Source organism: Gorilla gorilla, chromosome 15, assembly GCF_029281585.2.
Source record: "Gorilla gorilla gorilla isolate KB3781 chromosome 15, NHGRI_mGorGor1-v2.1_pri, whole genome shotgun sequence".
In the NCBI taxonomy this organism is placed as follows: Eukaryota; Metazoa; Chordata; class Mammalia; order Primates; family Hominidae; genus Gorilla; species Gorilla gorilla.
In genome coordinates, this window is record NC_073239.2 from 25,584,011 (window position 1) to 25,600,319 (window position 16,309).

The 16,309-nt window shown below is 43.0% G+C and overlaps 1 protein-coding gene across 2 annotated transcripts in view; it reads right to left on the reverse strand.

Moving 5' to 3' along the window:
* AP4S1 (adaptor related protein complex 4 subunit sigma 1) overlaps positions 1–16,309 on the reverse strand; it is a 66,962-nt gene that overhangs the window by 26,473 nt on the left and 24,180 nt on the right. For both annotated transcript variants that reach the window (XM_004055048.5, XM_004055051.5), the window contains exon 2: positions 267–475. In XM_004055048.5, coding sequence (XP_004055096.1) covers positions 267–404 — 138 coding nt within the window. In that variant the 5' untranslated portion in view covers positions 405–475. The remainder of the gene's footprint in view (positions 1–266; positions 476–16,309) is intronic.

Consider the following 16,309-nt stretch of genomic DNA (forward strand, 5'->3'; position numbering starts at 1 on the left):
ACTGTCGTTTCCAAGGTGCATTGAGACAAATATGCTGACTTAAATAAGAACCCAAGATTCTTCCAGGTTTTCCTTGTTTTTGTTTTCTTAAAGGGATGTAAAGAGAGCTATGCTTCTTTCAGTTTTTCATTTCACATCACTTATTTTCTTTAGTAGCTGTTGAAGGAATATAGCTCAAAGAGAATGATGGCCCCTGAGACTCAGTAATAACAAATCTGCCAAGGATGAGTTGAATGCAGAGATAAAAGAGAGGACCAGAGACTTACTTGTTCATTGGATCGAGAGAGACAGCTCTTTATGACTTCTGTTTCCAGAAGTGTACGCTTATTAATATCCACATGTTCATAGTACTTAGAAAGTCGAGTCTGCCCTTGTTTATTCACCATGAGGAAAAATTTTATCATTTTTCTTTCCTGGCCAGTATTTTTCCAAATACAGTTCAAAAGTTATGACAAGGGATGGCTGTAACTGGAACCTTGAAGACAAAAACAAACAAAACCAGAAAGGCAAGATCAAATTTCTCAAATAATTATATTAAATGTTTTTATAGATAAACAGTAAATAAAGTAGTAGTAAATATCATCTGATAATATCAGTCTTTATTCCAAGGTTTTAATAAATAAAAACCAGGCCGGGTGCGGTGGCTCATGCCTGTAATCCCAGCACTTTGGGAGGCCGAGGCAGGTGGATCACAAGGTCAGGAAATCGAGACCATCCTGGATAACATGGTGAAATCCCGTCTCTACTAAAAATACAAAAAATTAGCTGGGCGTGGTGGCGGGGGCCTGTAGTTCCATCTACTCGAAAGGCTGAGGCAGGAGAATGGCGTGAACCCCGGAGGCGGAGCTTGCAGTGAGCCGAGATTGCGCCACTGCACTCCAGCCTGGGCAACAGAGCGAAACCCTGTCTCAAAAAAATACATAAATAAATAAAATAAAATAAAAAAATAAAAACCAATGATAAATTTTCATCAGTTATTCTCCAAAATAATTCTGAGCAACTGCAGTACTTCTGTTTCTATTCATTCAATTTACTCATTCATTTTGCTGGGTAACAACGATGTGTCAAGCACCAGAAGAATGTGAAGATGAAATAGTAAGGACTTCCGATCTTCTGATTTTTACATCTAGCAAAGGTGCTAGGTAGGTAAACAACGGCAGTACAAGGTGATGAGTTATAACTGGGACAGGTCCGCTTCCATGGGTGTACAGAAGGGAGGGACAAGGAACATCACAGGAGAGTGAAGAACTGCTTCCCGGAGAAGGGGCACTGATGTGAGGTCGTGAAGAATGAGCTACAGGGGAAGACTGAGGCAGAGAAAACGGGTATGAAAGCTCTGGAAAGTTCACTGGGGCTGCAGTTCAGGGCATGGGAAGAATAGTTGCAGGAAATTAAGCTACTCACATATGATATAATTGGCTTTAGAAGTCATGCTAAGGAATTTGGGCTTTATTTTATGGGCAATGGAGACAAGATCTATAGTAAACCTTTTCTTTCCTTAGTGGTGGAAATAATAGTAGTGATATCAATTTATCAAATTCCTCCAGGCCCTATAACAGGCTCTGTAAGGTGCTGTGCTGAGCAATTCTCACAATTGTTTGAGGTACGTACTTCTGTTATTCTTACTTTATTTTTGAGATAGGGCCTCGCTCTGTCACCCAGGCTGGAGTGCAGTGGTGCAATCTCAGCTTACTGCAGCTTCTGCCTCTGGACTCAAGTGATCTCCCCACCTCAGCCTCCTGAATAGCTAGGATTATAGGCATGCACCATCACGTCCAGCTAATTTTTTAACTTTTTGTAGAGATGAGGTTTCACTATATTGCCAGCTGCTCTTGAACACTTAGGCTCAAGTGATCCTCCTGCTTTGGCCTCCCAAAGTGTTGGGATTACGGGCGTGAGCCACCTTATCAAGTCTGTTATCCTTACTTTAAGGTCAAGCAGGTTAAAGTTTAGAAATAAAGACACCCGGTCAGGCGCGGTGGCTCATGCCTGTAATCCCAGCATTTTGGGAGGCCAACGCAGACGGATCATTTGAAGTCAGGAGTTTGAGACCAGCCTGGCCAATATGGTGAATCCTTGGCTCTAGTAAAAATACAAAAATTAACTAGGCATGGTGGTGCACACCTGTAATCCCAGCTACTCAGAAGGCTGAGGCAGGAGAATTGCTTGAACCCAGGAGGCGGAGGTTGCAGTGAGCTGTGCTCCAGCTAAGGGAGGAGAATCTCTTGAGGCCTGGAGGTGGAGGCGATAGTGAGCTGAGATTGTGCCACTGCACTCCAGCCTGGGTGACAGAGCAAGACTCTTAAAAAAAAAGAAAAAGAAAAGAAGATACCCAAAGTCACTGCATGACTTTGTGTCAGAGGTGGGCTGCGGTTCAAAGGCCAAGCACATGCATGGATCCATGACACCCCTAACTCATCCTCCTCATTCAGGGGTTCATGCTTGTGCTGTTATGTCTAACTCAGTTGTATTGAATCTCATATTTGTTTCTCTTACACTCAACATAGGTTTTGGAAAAATCAATGCAAGTGAGCATAATATTCATCAATGGCCAGTCCTTCTTTCATCATGACCACCAGAGCTGGCTGGTCTGGCTCAGCTGACAATATTGTATTCACGTTTTGTGATATCTGTGAGAACCAGTGCAAAAAACTAAGATGAGTAATAGTTCTTAAATGAACTTTAACATTTGAAATTTTAGATCTATAGTAAAGTTGCAAAGATGGCCATTGTTAGCATCTCACATTACCATGGTACATTTGCCAAAACTAAGAAACCAATATTAGTACATTATTATTAACTCCAGACTTTATTTGGAGTTCATCGATTTTTCCACTAATGTCCTCTTTTTGTTCCTGAATCCCATCCAGGATACTATAGTGCATTTAATTGTCATGTTGCTTTAGTCTGTTCTGGTCTGGGACAGTTTCTCAGTCTTCCTCGTTTTTCATGACTTTAACAGTCCTGAGGATACTGGCCCAGGCTGGAGTACAGTAGTACAATCATGGCTCACTACAGCCTTGAACTCCTAGGCTCAAGTGATCCTCTAGCCTCAGTTTCTCAAGTAGCTGGGAGTAGCTGGGACTACAGATACATGTCACTATGCCCAGCTAATTTCTACTTTTATTTATTTTTATTTTTGAGACAGAGTCTCACTCTGTCACCCAGGCTGGAGTGCAATGGTGCAGTCGATCTCAGTTCACTGCAACCTCTGCCTCCTGGGTTCAAGCGATTCTCCTGCCTCGACCTCCTGAGTAGCTAAGATTACAGGTGCCTGCCACCATGCCTTGCTGATTTTTGTATTTTTAGTAGAGACGGGTTTCACCATGTTGTCCAGGCTGGTCTCAAACTCCTGACCTCAAGTGATCTGCCCGCCTCGGCCTCTCAAAGTGCTGGGATTACAGGCATGAGTCACTGCGCTTGGCCTTTATTTTTATTTTTGTAGAGATGGGGAGTCTCACTATTTTGCTCAGGCTGGTCTTGAACTCCTGGCCTCAAGGGGTCCTCCTGCCTTAGCCTTCCAAGTGCTAGGATTATAGGCATGAGCCACTGCCTCCAGCCAATATTTGCTTATAACATAAATTCCTAGTGATTTTTTTTTTTTTTTGAAACGGAGTCTCGTGCTCTGTCCCCCAGGCTGGAATGTAGTGGCATAATCTCGGCTCACTGCAAGCTCCGCCTCCCGGGTTCATGCCATTCTCCTGCCTCAGCCTTCCGAGTAGCTGGGACTACGGGTGCCCGCCACCACACCCAGCTAATTTTTTGTATTTTCAGTAGAGACAGGGTTTCACCGTGTTAGCCAGGATGGTCTTGATCTCCTGACCTCGTGATCCGCCTACCTCGGCCTCCCACAGTGCTGGGATTACAGGCGTGAGCCACCGCGCCCGGCCAATTCCTGGTGAACTATTACTGTGTGCTATCAGAGAATCCATTTGATTTCATTAACTTTAGCATCGTCATCTGTTAATGTAAGTATATTAAACTAGAACACAGACACCTCTGAGAATACAAAGAAAGCTAATGAATCTTTTACAGAAAAATGTGCAAGGAGGTATGTACTTAAATGCTGTAAAAGAACCTCAGGACATCCACAGACTTTCCTGACACCTATCCTGGGCTGTAGGTTGAGAACCCTGAGGAGGGTGATTCCTAAGGTCCTTTAAAAATAAATAGACCTGGCCGGGTGCAGTGGCTCACACCTGTAATCCCAGCACCGAATTTGGGAGGCCGAGGCGGGCGGACTGCCTGAGGTCAGGAGATTGAGACCGTCCTAACCAACATGGTGAAACCCTGTCTCTACTAAAAATACAAAAATTAGCTGGGTGTGGTGGCATGCACCTGTAGTCCCAGCTACTCAGGAGGCTGAGACAGGAGAATCACTTGAACCCGGGAGGCAGAGATTGCAGTGAGCTGACATCGCACCACTGCACTCCAGCCTGGTGACAGAGCGAGACTCTATCTCAAAAAAAAAAAAAAAATTGATTTTAATGTATACTTGCAACTGATTCACAAATATTAGGTGTCACTTTTAGCAGGGACCAGTTTCCCAATCTGCTGCTTAGGAGACTGAAAGCAGGGGAGACTATTACAGGGCTAGGTCATCCCAGGTAAGCATTTGCAGCTAGCGATCTTAGCAACAGTTCCTTAGAAGATGTCTGTTAAGAGTCAGTTTGCTAAATGCTCGGCTGTCAGAATACCAGTCAGAGGCTGATTTACAAGGCTTGATCTACTTCACAGCCTCTTTGAGCACAAAACATTAATTATCTGTTTGATGAGGCATCCATGCCTGTTGAAGGGTAGAGTTGACTGCCCAGGCAAGCGGTGGCTCACGCCGGTAATCCCAGCACTGTGGGAGGCGAGGTGGGCAGATCACCTGAGGTCAGGGGTTTGAGACCAGCCTGGCCAACATGGTAAAGCCCCACTCTCTACTAAAAAATACCAAAATTAGGCCAGACACAGTGGCTCATGCCTGTAATACCAGCACTTTGGGAGGCTGAGGCAAGTGGATCATTTGAGGTCAGGAGTTCCAGACCTCATAGTGAAACTCAGTCTCTACTAAAATACAAAAAAATTATCTGGGTGTGGTGGCATGCACCTGTAGTCCCAGCTACTCAGGAGGCTGAGGCAGGAGGATTGTTTGAACCCGGGAGGCGGAGGTTGAAGTGCACCGAGATTGTGCCACTGCACTGCAGCCTGGGTGACAGAGCAAGACTCTGTCTCAAAAAGAAAAAAGAAAAAGTGGAGTCAAGACTCTCCTTTATGATTCTCCATATTTCACTAGATGCCTGAATGTCCTTTATTCACGTGTCATCCCATGCATCTAGTGAAATAAGCAGATTGCATGGAAGAACAGGACCTTTGGTGAATGAATGGTTCTTGGACTAATCAGAATCCCAGCAAAAACAGAGGCTGGGGAACACCACGATAGAGGGTGGGTCTCACTATGCACTGAGCTAAGCAGCTAAGTCAAGCTGAAACCAGCAAGTATTTTTTTCTTTGGGGATTTTGCCTGCTTGAGGAGATAGGAGAAGGCATTGCTTAAAAGCTCAGACTTGAGTAAGACAGACCTGGCTCAAGTCTTGGCTTTGCCACGTACCTGCCATGTGACGCTTAAGTTGCTTGGGTTTTTTGAACCCCAGGGGGATGGCTACCTCTGAGGTGTGAGAGTGAGATAGGTAACACAAACAGCACTTAGCAAAGGCACTGGTCTACAGTAAATATTCTCTTTACAACTGAGCTGTTTTCATTACAGTCAACCCTTGGTATGCAGGGTATTGTTTCCGGGACAGCCCTGAGTATAACCAAATCCGTGCATACTCAAGTCCCACAGTAGGCCCTGTGGAACCTACCTACACAAAAATCAGCCCCATATAACTGGGGTTTTGCATGCCACAAACACTGTATTTTCCATCTGTGTTTGGTTGGAAAAAAAAGGTGCATATAAATGGATCCGTGCAGTTCAAGCCTGTGTTGTTCAAGAGTCAACTGTATTATTTCCTTGCTGCAACTAGAAACAACATTATGATATAATACTTGGACTAAGTTTTATATATATATAAAAATATATATACATAAATATATATAAATATATAAAAATATATATACATATATAAATATATATATAAATATATATACATATATAAATATATATATAAATATATATACATAAATATATATACATATACATATATATATATATATTTTTTTGTCCTCCCAGCTCATTTCTTGTTTCCTAAGCCCTATCAGACAGGTGGTTATCTTACAGCAATTCTAAACACTAAGCTGTAAAGAGCCAGGCCCAGTGTGGCCAAGCCTGGGGTTGTTGCCTTCATTTATCTAGACCAGCTCAGCTGGGGATATAACAGCTGTGCCATGGGGGAGGCCTGTGGCCATTCACTCCCTTTTCCAGGAAGATAAGCTCATGGCTGTGGGTGGGATTGCAACATACTCTGTGGTGTTTAATCATTTGGTATTAACTGCTGCTTTTATTTGCCTCACAAATTATTGTCAGTAAATTACGGCAGGTTACCAGGAAGCTAAGATTACCATCCTTTCTTTTACTCCATTTCAGCAAAGTTATTCAAAAACCATCTTTATGATAGTTAGAAATTATAATTCTATACCTTGGATTTCAACTGCCAGGTAAAAGCAAAAAAATGTCTCAAAGGTACTCATGGCCCAACCTTTGCCTTTAAATGTCCTGCTTGCATTAAGTGGTAAAATGAGATGTAAAAAGATCTCACTGAGGTGTTACAACAAGGGATCAAATTGGTTTCTACCTTACAAGCACAGCATTCCTTCCCACTGACTTCAAGAACAAGGATGACAAATAAGGACATGTTGAATTGATATTCATTAGGATGTTAAGTTTTGAAAAGAGTAAATGAAGGCTTCTAAAGACTTGCATATATCTTTCTTTTCTTGCACGCTCTTAAACATTAGACAATTTTAACTGTAGCATGATGCAGTGGTAAAAAACTAAAGAAACACAACTGTAAACCATTTTTACTATAGAATATACAATGCCAAAATAAACAATGTGGAGACTCAAGACACAAGTACACATCTGAGAACTGAAGATGAATGCTGTAAGCACCTATCATGCTTATTAATCATCAAGGAGGAGGGAGATGAAATAATTATGAAACTGAGGTAGGACAGTAAGAAGGGAATATGCTTAGACAAGTGTTGGGAGTGGTCAGGGAGCAGGTATGAACTTCCTGTTTTAAACTATTTGCATTTAACGACACACAAGGGGCCAGGTGTGGTGGCTCACACCTATAATTGTAGCACTTTGAGAGGCCATGGTGGGAGGATAGCTTGAGCCCAGAAGTTGGGGACCAGCCTGAGAAATACAGTGAGACGCCATGTCTACTAAAAAAAAAAGGAAAAAAAAAAAAAAAGCCAGGCATTGCGCTGTGTACCTATAGTCCCAGCTACTTAGGAAGCTGAGGTGGGAGGACTGCTTGTGCCCAGGAATTGGAGGCAGTGGTGAGCTATGATCACAACACTGCACTCCTACTCTGGCCTGGGCAACAGAGCAAGATCCTATCTCTAAACACACACACACACACACACACACACACATACACACACAGAGATGGGGAAGATGTTTTGATGACCAGGAAGGAAGTCAGTAGATGCTACAGGCAAAAGCTTGCGTGAATGTGTGTATATACATCAAGGAAGAAGAAAGAAGGCAACTTCATTGGGGAAAGCATTACACAAATGGTGCTAGGATGCCCTAGCAAGGGAATCTAGAAAACCCCGAGAGGAAAAGAAGGTTAAGGTTACTTAGAGCAGGAATCAAACAAGCATTTTCCTTGGATTAGCATGAACATGCTTTCAAGACTAGTGAGGCTGGTAGATTCAGAGAAGAATATGGGGCCAGGCGAGATGGTTCATGCCTGTAATCCCAGCACTTTGCGAGGCCGAGGTGGGCGGATCATCTGAGGCCAGGAGTTGAAGACCAGCCTAGGCAATATAGGAGACCATGCCTCAACAACAAAAAACAAACAAGCGAAAAAACAAGAGCTGGGTGTGGTGGTTCATGTCTGTAATCCCAGCTACTTGGGAGAGTAAGGCTGAGATCAGGAATTCTAGGCTACAGTGAGCTATGATCACTCCACTGCACTCCAGCCTGGGTGACAGATGGAGACCCTATCTCTAAAAAAAAAAAAAAAACAACTGGCTGGGTGCAGTTGCTCACGCCTGTAATCCCAGTACTTTGGGAGGCCGAGGCAGGTGGATCACTTGAGGTCAGGAATTCGAGACCAGCCTGGCTAACATTGTGAACCCCCTTCTCTACTAAAAATACAAAAAAATTAGCCAGGCATGCTCTCGGGCGCCTGTAATCATAGCTACTTGAGAGGCTAAGGCAGGAGAATCACTTGAACCCAGGAGGCGGAGGTTGCAGTAAGCCGAGACTGCACCACTGCACTCTAGCCTGGGCGACAGAGCAAGACTTCGTCTCCAAAAAATAAATAAATAAAATAAAAATAAAATAAACCAAAACAACAAAAAAGTAGAATATGCTCAGATCCATGTTCCAGCAACCACATGATGTAAACTTAATGCCCAGAGAAAAGAGAGATTGAAGAGGCTGAACGAAGTACACATTGAATTGAGCAGGTATTATATTTCTGATGGCGTATTTCTGGGAGTTAGACCTAGGAGAGTCTTTACAGATTGTCATATCCAAAGACGGCAAATGGGTTTCAACTTGGGTGTCAACTGTGACTAACTGTTAATAGCTGCTTTGGGAAGGATTCTGGAGCTGCTTCCAGGTTCAAAACAAAAGGATGGCATGTCAGTTGTAGGTTAGGAAGCAGGGAGTGGCAACATATGCACCTTATATTTGTCATCCCTGAGGTGTACTCCCTTCATTTTGTAGATGGGAAAACTGATCAAGATGTAGAGTGAAGTCCTGAATTCTGCTCCCCTGACTCATATACTACAATGCTGTCTTTAATCTATCACATTGCCTCACTCTACATATCAGTGTCATTAAATGTTCACTTAAGCTTTTTTTTGTTCTGTTTTTTGAGACAGGGTCTTACTCTGTCACCCAGGCTGGAGTGTAGTGGCACAATCACAGCTCACTGCAACCTTGACCTCCCAGACTCAAGCAATCCTCCCACCTCAGCTCCCGAAGTAGCTGGGACTACAGGTGCACACCACCACACCCAGCTAACTTTTGTATATTTTGTAAAGGCGAGGTTTCCAGTTGCCCAGTCTAGTCTTGAACTCCTGGACTTAAGTGATTCACATGCCTCAGCTTCACTAAGTGCTAGGATTATAGATGTGAGACATTGCGCCCAGCCAAATGTTCACTTGAGCTTAATGAGCATTAACTCAGGTAGCTTTGGAAGTGATCCAGTCATTATTCTCTTTTCTAACACTGCTGCACAATTAATCTGGAAAATGCCAAACGAATCACTGCATGAAAAAGTACAGTATAGGCTGGGCACGGTGGCTCACGCCTGTAATCCCAGCACTTTGGAAGGCCAAGGCGGGCAGATAACCTGAGGTCAGGAGTTCGAGACCAGCGTGGCCAACATGGCGAAACCCCATCTCTACTAAAAGTACGACGATTAGCTGGGTGTGGTGGCAGACACCTGTAATCCTAGCTACTCAGGAGGCTGAGGCAGGAGAATCGCCTGAACCCAGGAGGCGGAGGTTGCAGTGAGCTGAGATCACGCCACTGCACTCCAGCCTGGGCAACAAGAGCGAGACTCCGTCTCAAAAAAAAAAGAAAGAAAAGAAAAAAAACAAGTATGGTATGTAGCCAGGTACATGCATCCATAGTATTAGCTACTTGGAAGGCTCAGGTGGGAAGACTGGTTGAGCCCAAGAGTTTGAGGCTGCTGTACACTATGATCATGCCTGTGAATAGCCACTGCATTTCAGCCTGGGCAACAGAGAAAGACCTCGTCTCTAAAGAGAAAACAAAAAGTAGAGTATGTAGATTTAGAAATGAAAATGATAAGGCCGAGCATGGTGGCTCATGCCTGTAATCCTAGCACTTTGGGAGGCTGAGGCGGGCAGATCACTTGAGGTCAGGAGTTCAAAACCAGCCTGGCCAACATGGTGAAACTTCATCTCTACTAAAAATAAAAAAAATTAGAAGGGCGTGGTGGTGGGTGCCTGTAATCCCAGCTACTTGGGAGGCTGAGGCAGGGGAATCGCTTGAACCCAGGAGGCTGAGGTTGCAGTGAGTCGAGATCATGCCACTGCACTCCAGCCTGGGTAACAGAGTGAGACTCCGTCTCAAAAAACAAAAAACAAAAAAAAAAAGAAAAAAGAAAAGAAAAAAAGAAAATGATAGTTGATGATAATTAACATTCTTTCGAGCTCTAAATGCTTTTTATGTACCCCAGAATCATAATATTGTAATAATACACACACACAAACACTAAGGTAATATCAGACAAAAACATTTCTTTTTTGCCTCCTGAAAAGTGATTTAAATAAAATCCCCAAAGTTAAAAAGCAAATTTTCACCCAGAAAACATGTAGTACTAGTACAGTATAGTGTAATAGTCAAGAGCATGAACTGGAGCCTGACTGCTTGGCCCTACTACTTAGTGGCTTTGTGACCCTGGACAAGATACTCAATCTTTTAGAACTCAGTCTTCTGTACAATGGCCACAGTAACAGTACTCACTTCCTAGGTTGTTGTGAGAATTAAAGGAGTTAGGATATGTAACATTCCTAGAACAGGCTAGGCAGTTGGCACACAGCGAGTGCTACATAAGGATTAGCCAGTGTCATCATGATAACATGTTGTCTTTTCCCTGGTGAAGCTTTTCCTGCCTATTCCAATCCTCTCTTCCCAACTACAAAGAGCTGATAATCCTGTCTGTAGTCTATATAATAACCATTTTATTGCATGTTGAGGTCTCCTACCAGAAAAGCAATTTAGACTTTTAAAGCTGTGACTGTGAGAGAAAGATTTTACATTGTGGCCCAGTATACAAATATATATAATGTAAATGTGAGATGTTATATATATATAATGTAACATGTATATTTAATTATTTACATGATATGCAGAGATATACCTTGACAGTTTTGAAGAGTATTGGTCAGGTATTTTAAGGAATATCCCCTTATTGGGATTTGTCTGATGTTATTATTAGACAGGGGTGATGTCTTTTTAGGAGAAAGAGCACAGAGGTAAAGTGCCATTTGCATCATATCATGTCAAAGGCACAAACTATCAATATGACCTGTCACTGTTTTTTGTTGTTTTTTTTTTGAGACAGAGTCTTGCTCTATCACCCAGGCTACAGTGCAGTGGTGCAATCATGGCTCACTGCAGCTTTGAGCTCCCAGCCTCCGGTGATCCTCCCACATCAGCCTCCAGAGTAGCTGGGACTAGAGGCACGTACCTCCATGCCCTGCTAATTTTATTTTATTTAATTAATTTATTTTTTTGAGACAGAGTCTTGCTCTGTCACCCAGGCCAGAGTGCAGTGGCGCAATCTTGGCTCACTGCAACCTCCGCCTAAACCCTCCAGGGTTCAAGCGATTCTCCTGCCTCAGCCTCCCAAGTAGCTGGGACTACAGGTGCCTGCCACCACGCCTGGCTAATTTTTGTATTTTTAGTAGAGATGGGGTTTCACCATATCGGCCAGGCTGGCCCCAAACTCCTGATCTTGTGATCCGCCCACCTCGGCCTCCCAAATTGCTGGGATTACAGGCGTGAGTCACTGGGCCCGGCCCATGCCCTGCTAATTAAAAAAAAATTTTTTGTAGACACGGGGTCTTGCTATGTTGCCCAGGTCATTTGTTTATTTACTCAATTATTAATTTATATAAGTATGGCCTCACAGATATTTTATTTTATACTATGGGTTATAATATAATATGACCAACTGATTTTTAATTTCAGAACTTGCTAACAGACTGAGTCAAAGTTTGAAAAACACTATACCAGAACGTGAACTTCTTCTAGTGAGTAGAATCTATACCTTACTTCAGATCCTCACACAGTGCCTAGTATACAGTGAGCATCCAATAAATGTTAACTGAGTAAATGAAAGAATGAATGAAAGCTTTTTCTAGCAATAACTTTTCCTTTAAAAAAGTCACATAAGTATTCCAACAAAGCAGACATATAAAATACCCTCATATCCTATTCCTGCCCTGAATCCCATTTATTTTCCCAAAGATATAGCCAATGTTTTTAAGTTTAGTGCCTATCCTTTTAGACCTCCTCTGTACAAGTAAATATGTATGCAGATGTAGCAACTTTATTATTTTTTTAAACATAAATGTGATAAATTGATGAACTCTAAAATGTCTTAGTAACTATTCTCTTCTGGTATCTTTAAATGAACCCATTCCACTCACAAGCCCTGGCTGGATCCTATAAAAGGTTACTAAAGGCCAGACATGGTAGGTCATGTCTTCAATCCCAGCACTTGAGAGGTTGAGGCAGGATGATCACTTGAGGCCAGAAGTTTAAGACCAGCCTGGGCAACATAATGACACTGTCTCTGCCAAAAAAAAAGAAAAGAAAAAAGTCACTAAAAAGATGTGTTTTAGAATTTAGAATTCATCCAAAGGACCTCCCATTTCCCAACCCAGCTCAGGCTTTCGGTTCCCTTCATTTGATCCAGTGCCTTGGCCTCCATTCCTTCTCTGGCCTCTGTTCTTCGTGACTTGCTTTGGATTTCTTCTTCCAGCTCTGGCTTGGGCAAGATTCCAGGACTTGACCTTTGGTATCTGCCCTCTGGCCATCATCGGGGGCCTATTGCACCCAGCCCTTGCACTGTCAACTGGGAGTAATATCTACCTTACTGACTGATGGAGAAAATTAAATGAGGCAAACGACATAATTGTTGTAAAAACCTTTAGCACAAGGCCGGACGTGGTGGCTCATGCCTGTAATCCCAACACTTTGGGAGGCTGAAGTGAGTGGATCACCTGGGGTCTGGTGTTCAAGACCAGCCTGGCCAACATAGTGAAAACTCGTCTCTAATAAAAGTACAAAAATTAGCTGGGCATGGTGGTGGGTGCCTATAATCCCCGCTACTTGGGAGGCTAAGGCATGAGAATTGCTTGAACCCAGGAGGCAGAGGTTGCAGTGAGCTGAGACCGTGCCATTGCACTCCAGCCTGGGCAACAAAAGCAAAACTCCATCTCAAAAAAAAAAAAAAAAAAATTTAGCACACTGACTTCTTTCCTTTCCTCCTTTCTTGTATTAAATTAGGGAAAAAGTACTGATAAGTCTACAGGGAAATAGATATGTATATTTACACATTTTTACTGGTCTTTTAAATTGCTATACATTTTCTGCCATGTAACCTGCTAGAATGCAACAACAAATCATGAAAATGATTGATTCTACCTTTTTTTTTTTTTTGAGAGGGAGTCTTGCTCTTGTCACCCAGGCTGGAGTGCAATGGCACAACTTTGGCTCAGTGCAACCTCCATCTCCCAGGTTCAAGTGATTCTCCTGCCTCAGCCTCCCAAGTAGCTGGGATTACAGGCACTCACCACCATGCCTGCCTAATTTTTTTTGTATTTTTAGTAGAAAAGGGGTTTCACCATGTTGGCCAGGCTGGTCTCGAACTCCTGACCTCAGGTGATCTGCCCGCCTTGGCCTTCCAAAGTGCTGGGATTACAAGTGTGAGACACCATGCTTGGCCAATGATTTTACCTTTTAACTCAAGCATCCCAGTCTTAGGAATTTATCCTAAGGTATTAATTAAAATTAATTAAAATTAATTTTAGATTAATTAAATTAATTTAATTAAATTAATTTAAATTTTAAATTAAAATTAATTAAAATCTATATGCATAAAAATGTTTATAACATTATAAATAGTGAAACATGGAGCAAGCGCAGATACTACAAACTGAGAATTGTTAATACCAACTTCATGTCTTTTTTTTTCCCCGAGAGGGTCTCACTCTATCACCAAAGCTGGAGTGCAGTGGCGCAATCATGGCTCACTGCAGCCTCAATGTCCCCTGGTTCAGGTGATACTCCCACTTCAGCCTCCCTAGTGGTTGTGACTCTAGGCACACATCATCACACCTAACTAATTTTTGTATTTTTTGTAAAGATGAGGTTTTGCCGTCTTGCCCAGGCTGGTCTTGAACTCCTGGGCTCAAGTAATCCTCCTGCGTTGGCCTCCCAAAGTGCTGGCATTATAGGAGTGAGTCATCTCACCCGGCCATGTCTTTTAATTATTAAAATGAATATGGACCGGGCATCGTGGCTCATGCCTGTAATCCCAGCACTTTGGGAAGCTGAGGTGGGTGGATCACTTGAGCTCGGGAGTTTGAAACCAGCTTGGCCAACATGGCTAAACCCCAGCTCTACTAAAAATACAAAAATTAGCCAGGTGTGGTATCGCATGCCTGTGATCCCAGCTGAGGAGGGACTCCGGAGGCTAAGGCAGGGGAATTGCCTGAACCCGGGAGGGGGAAGTTACAGTGTGCTGAGATCACACCACTGCACTCCAGCCTGTGTGACACAGCAAGACTCTGTCTCATAAATAAATAAATAAATTGAATATGCAAACTCTGTAAAAGAATGGGGAAATGTATATAAATAATGTTAAGTCACAAAATCAAAATGCCAAATTCTACATTCACATGGATTACAACTATGTAAAGTGAACATCTAAATAGATAAAGATTTTTGTATTTTTTTGTATTTTTAGTAGAGACAGTGTTTCTCCATGTTGGTCAGGCTGGTCTCGAACTCTCGACCTCAGGTGATCTGCCCGCCTCGGTCTCCCAAAGTGCTGGGATTACAGGCGTGAGCCACAGTGCCTGCAACAATTCTTAAGTTTTAAACTGCACGCTGTTCTGAGTAGCATGATGAAGTTTTGTGCCATCCTGCTCTGCTGTGCCTGGGATGTGAATATCTCCTTTGTCCAGCATATCTACACCGTATTTTTTTTTTTTTTTTGAGACACGGTCTTGCTCTGTCACCTAGGCTGGAGTGCAGTGATGCAAACACGGCTCACTGCAGCCTTGACTCCCTGGGCTCAAGGGATCTTCCTGTCGCAACCTCCTGTGTAGCTGAGACCACAGGCATGCACCACCACACCCAGCTAACTTTTTTATTTTCTTGTGGAGATGGGGTCTTGCTTTGTTGCCTAGGCTGGTTTTGAACTCCTGGGCTCAAGCGATCCTCCCGCTCCAGCCTCTTGAAGTGCTGGAATACAGTCATGGGCCACCGAGCCCAGCCAATCATGAGAAAATACATTAGACAAACCCAATTTGAGAGACATTCTCACCAGTATTCCCCAAAACTGCCACAGTCATGAAAAACAAGAAAAGACTAAAAAACCATCACAGTCCAGAGAAGATTAAGGAAATAAGATGACTAAATGCAGCATGGTATTGTGGAGGGGAGCCCGGAATAGAAAACGGACTAATGAAAATACTGGTGAAATGTGAACAAAATCTGAGTTTAGTTATAATAATGCTATCCACGTTAATTTGTTATATTTGATACATGTATCATGGTAATGTGAGAGGATAACATTAGGGGAGATGGGCAAGGGTATACGAAAATTCTCTGTATTATCTTCACAACCTTTGTAAATCTAAAATTATTCCAAATACTCAAACCTGTAATCCCAGATACTTGGGAGGCTGAGGTGGGAGAACTGCTTGAGGCCAGGAGTTTGAGACCAGCCTCATAGCAAGACCCTGTCTCTAAACAATAAAATAAATAAAATAATTCCAAATAAAAAGTTAGTTTTTTTAAAGCAGAGATCAGAGAGATATAAGCATTCATATTAAAGTGAAGATGGGGTAACACTGAAGAACACTCCAAGTAAAAAAATAAACAAATAGGCCGGGCACGGTGGCTCACGCCTATAATCCCAGCATTTTGGGAGGCTGAGGCGGGCAGATCACCTGAGGTCAGGAGTTCGTTCCAGACCAGCCTGGCTAACATGGTGAAACCCTTTTTCTACTAAAAATACAAAAATTAGGACAGGCGTGGTGGCTCACGCCTGTAATCCCAGCACTTTGGGAGGCCAAGGCAGGTGGATCACCTGAGGTCAGGAGTTCGAGACCAGCCTGACCAACATGGTGAAACCTTGTCTCTACTAAAAGTACAAAAATTAGCAGGGTGTGATGGCGCATGCCTGTAATCCCAGCTACTCAGGAGGCTGAGACAGGAGAACTGCTTGAACCTGGGAAGTGGAGGTTGCAGTGAGCCAAGATCATGCCACTGCACTCCAGTCTAGGCGACAGAGGGAGACTCCTCTAAAACCAAACAAAAAATAATAAATAAATAAAGTTAAGAGGGCACCGGGAATGGCGTCCATGC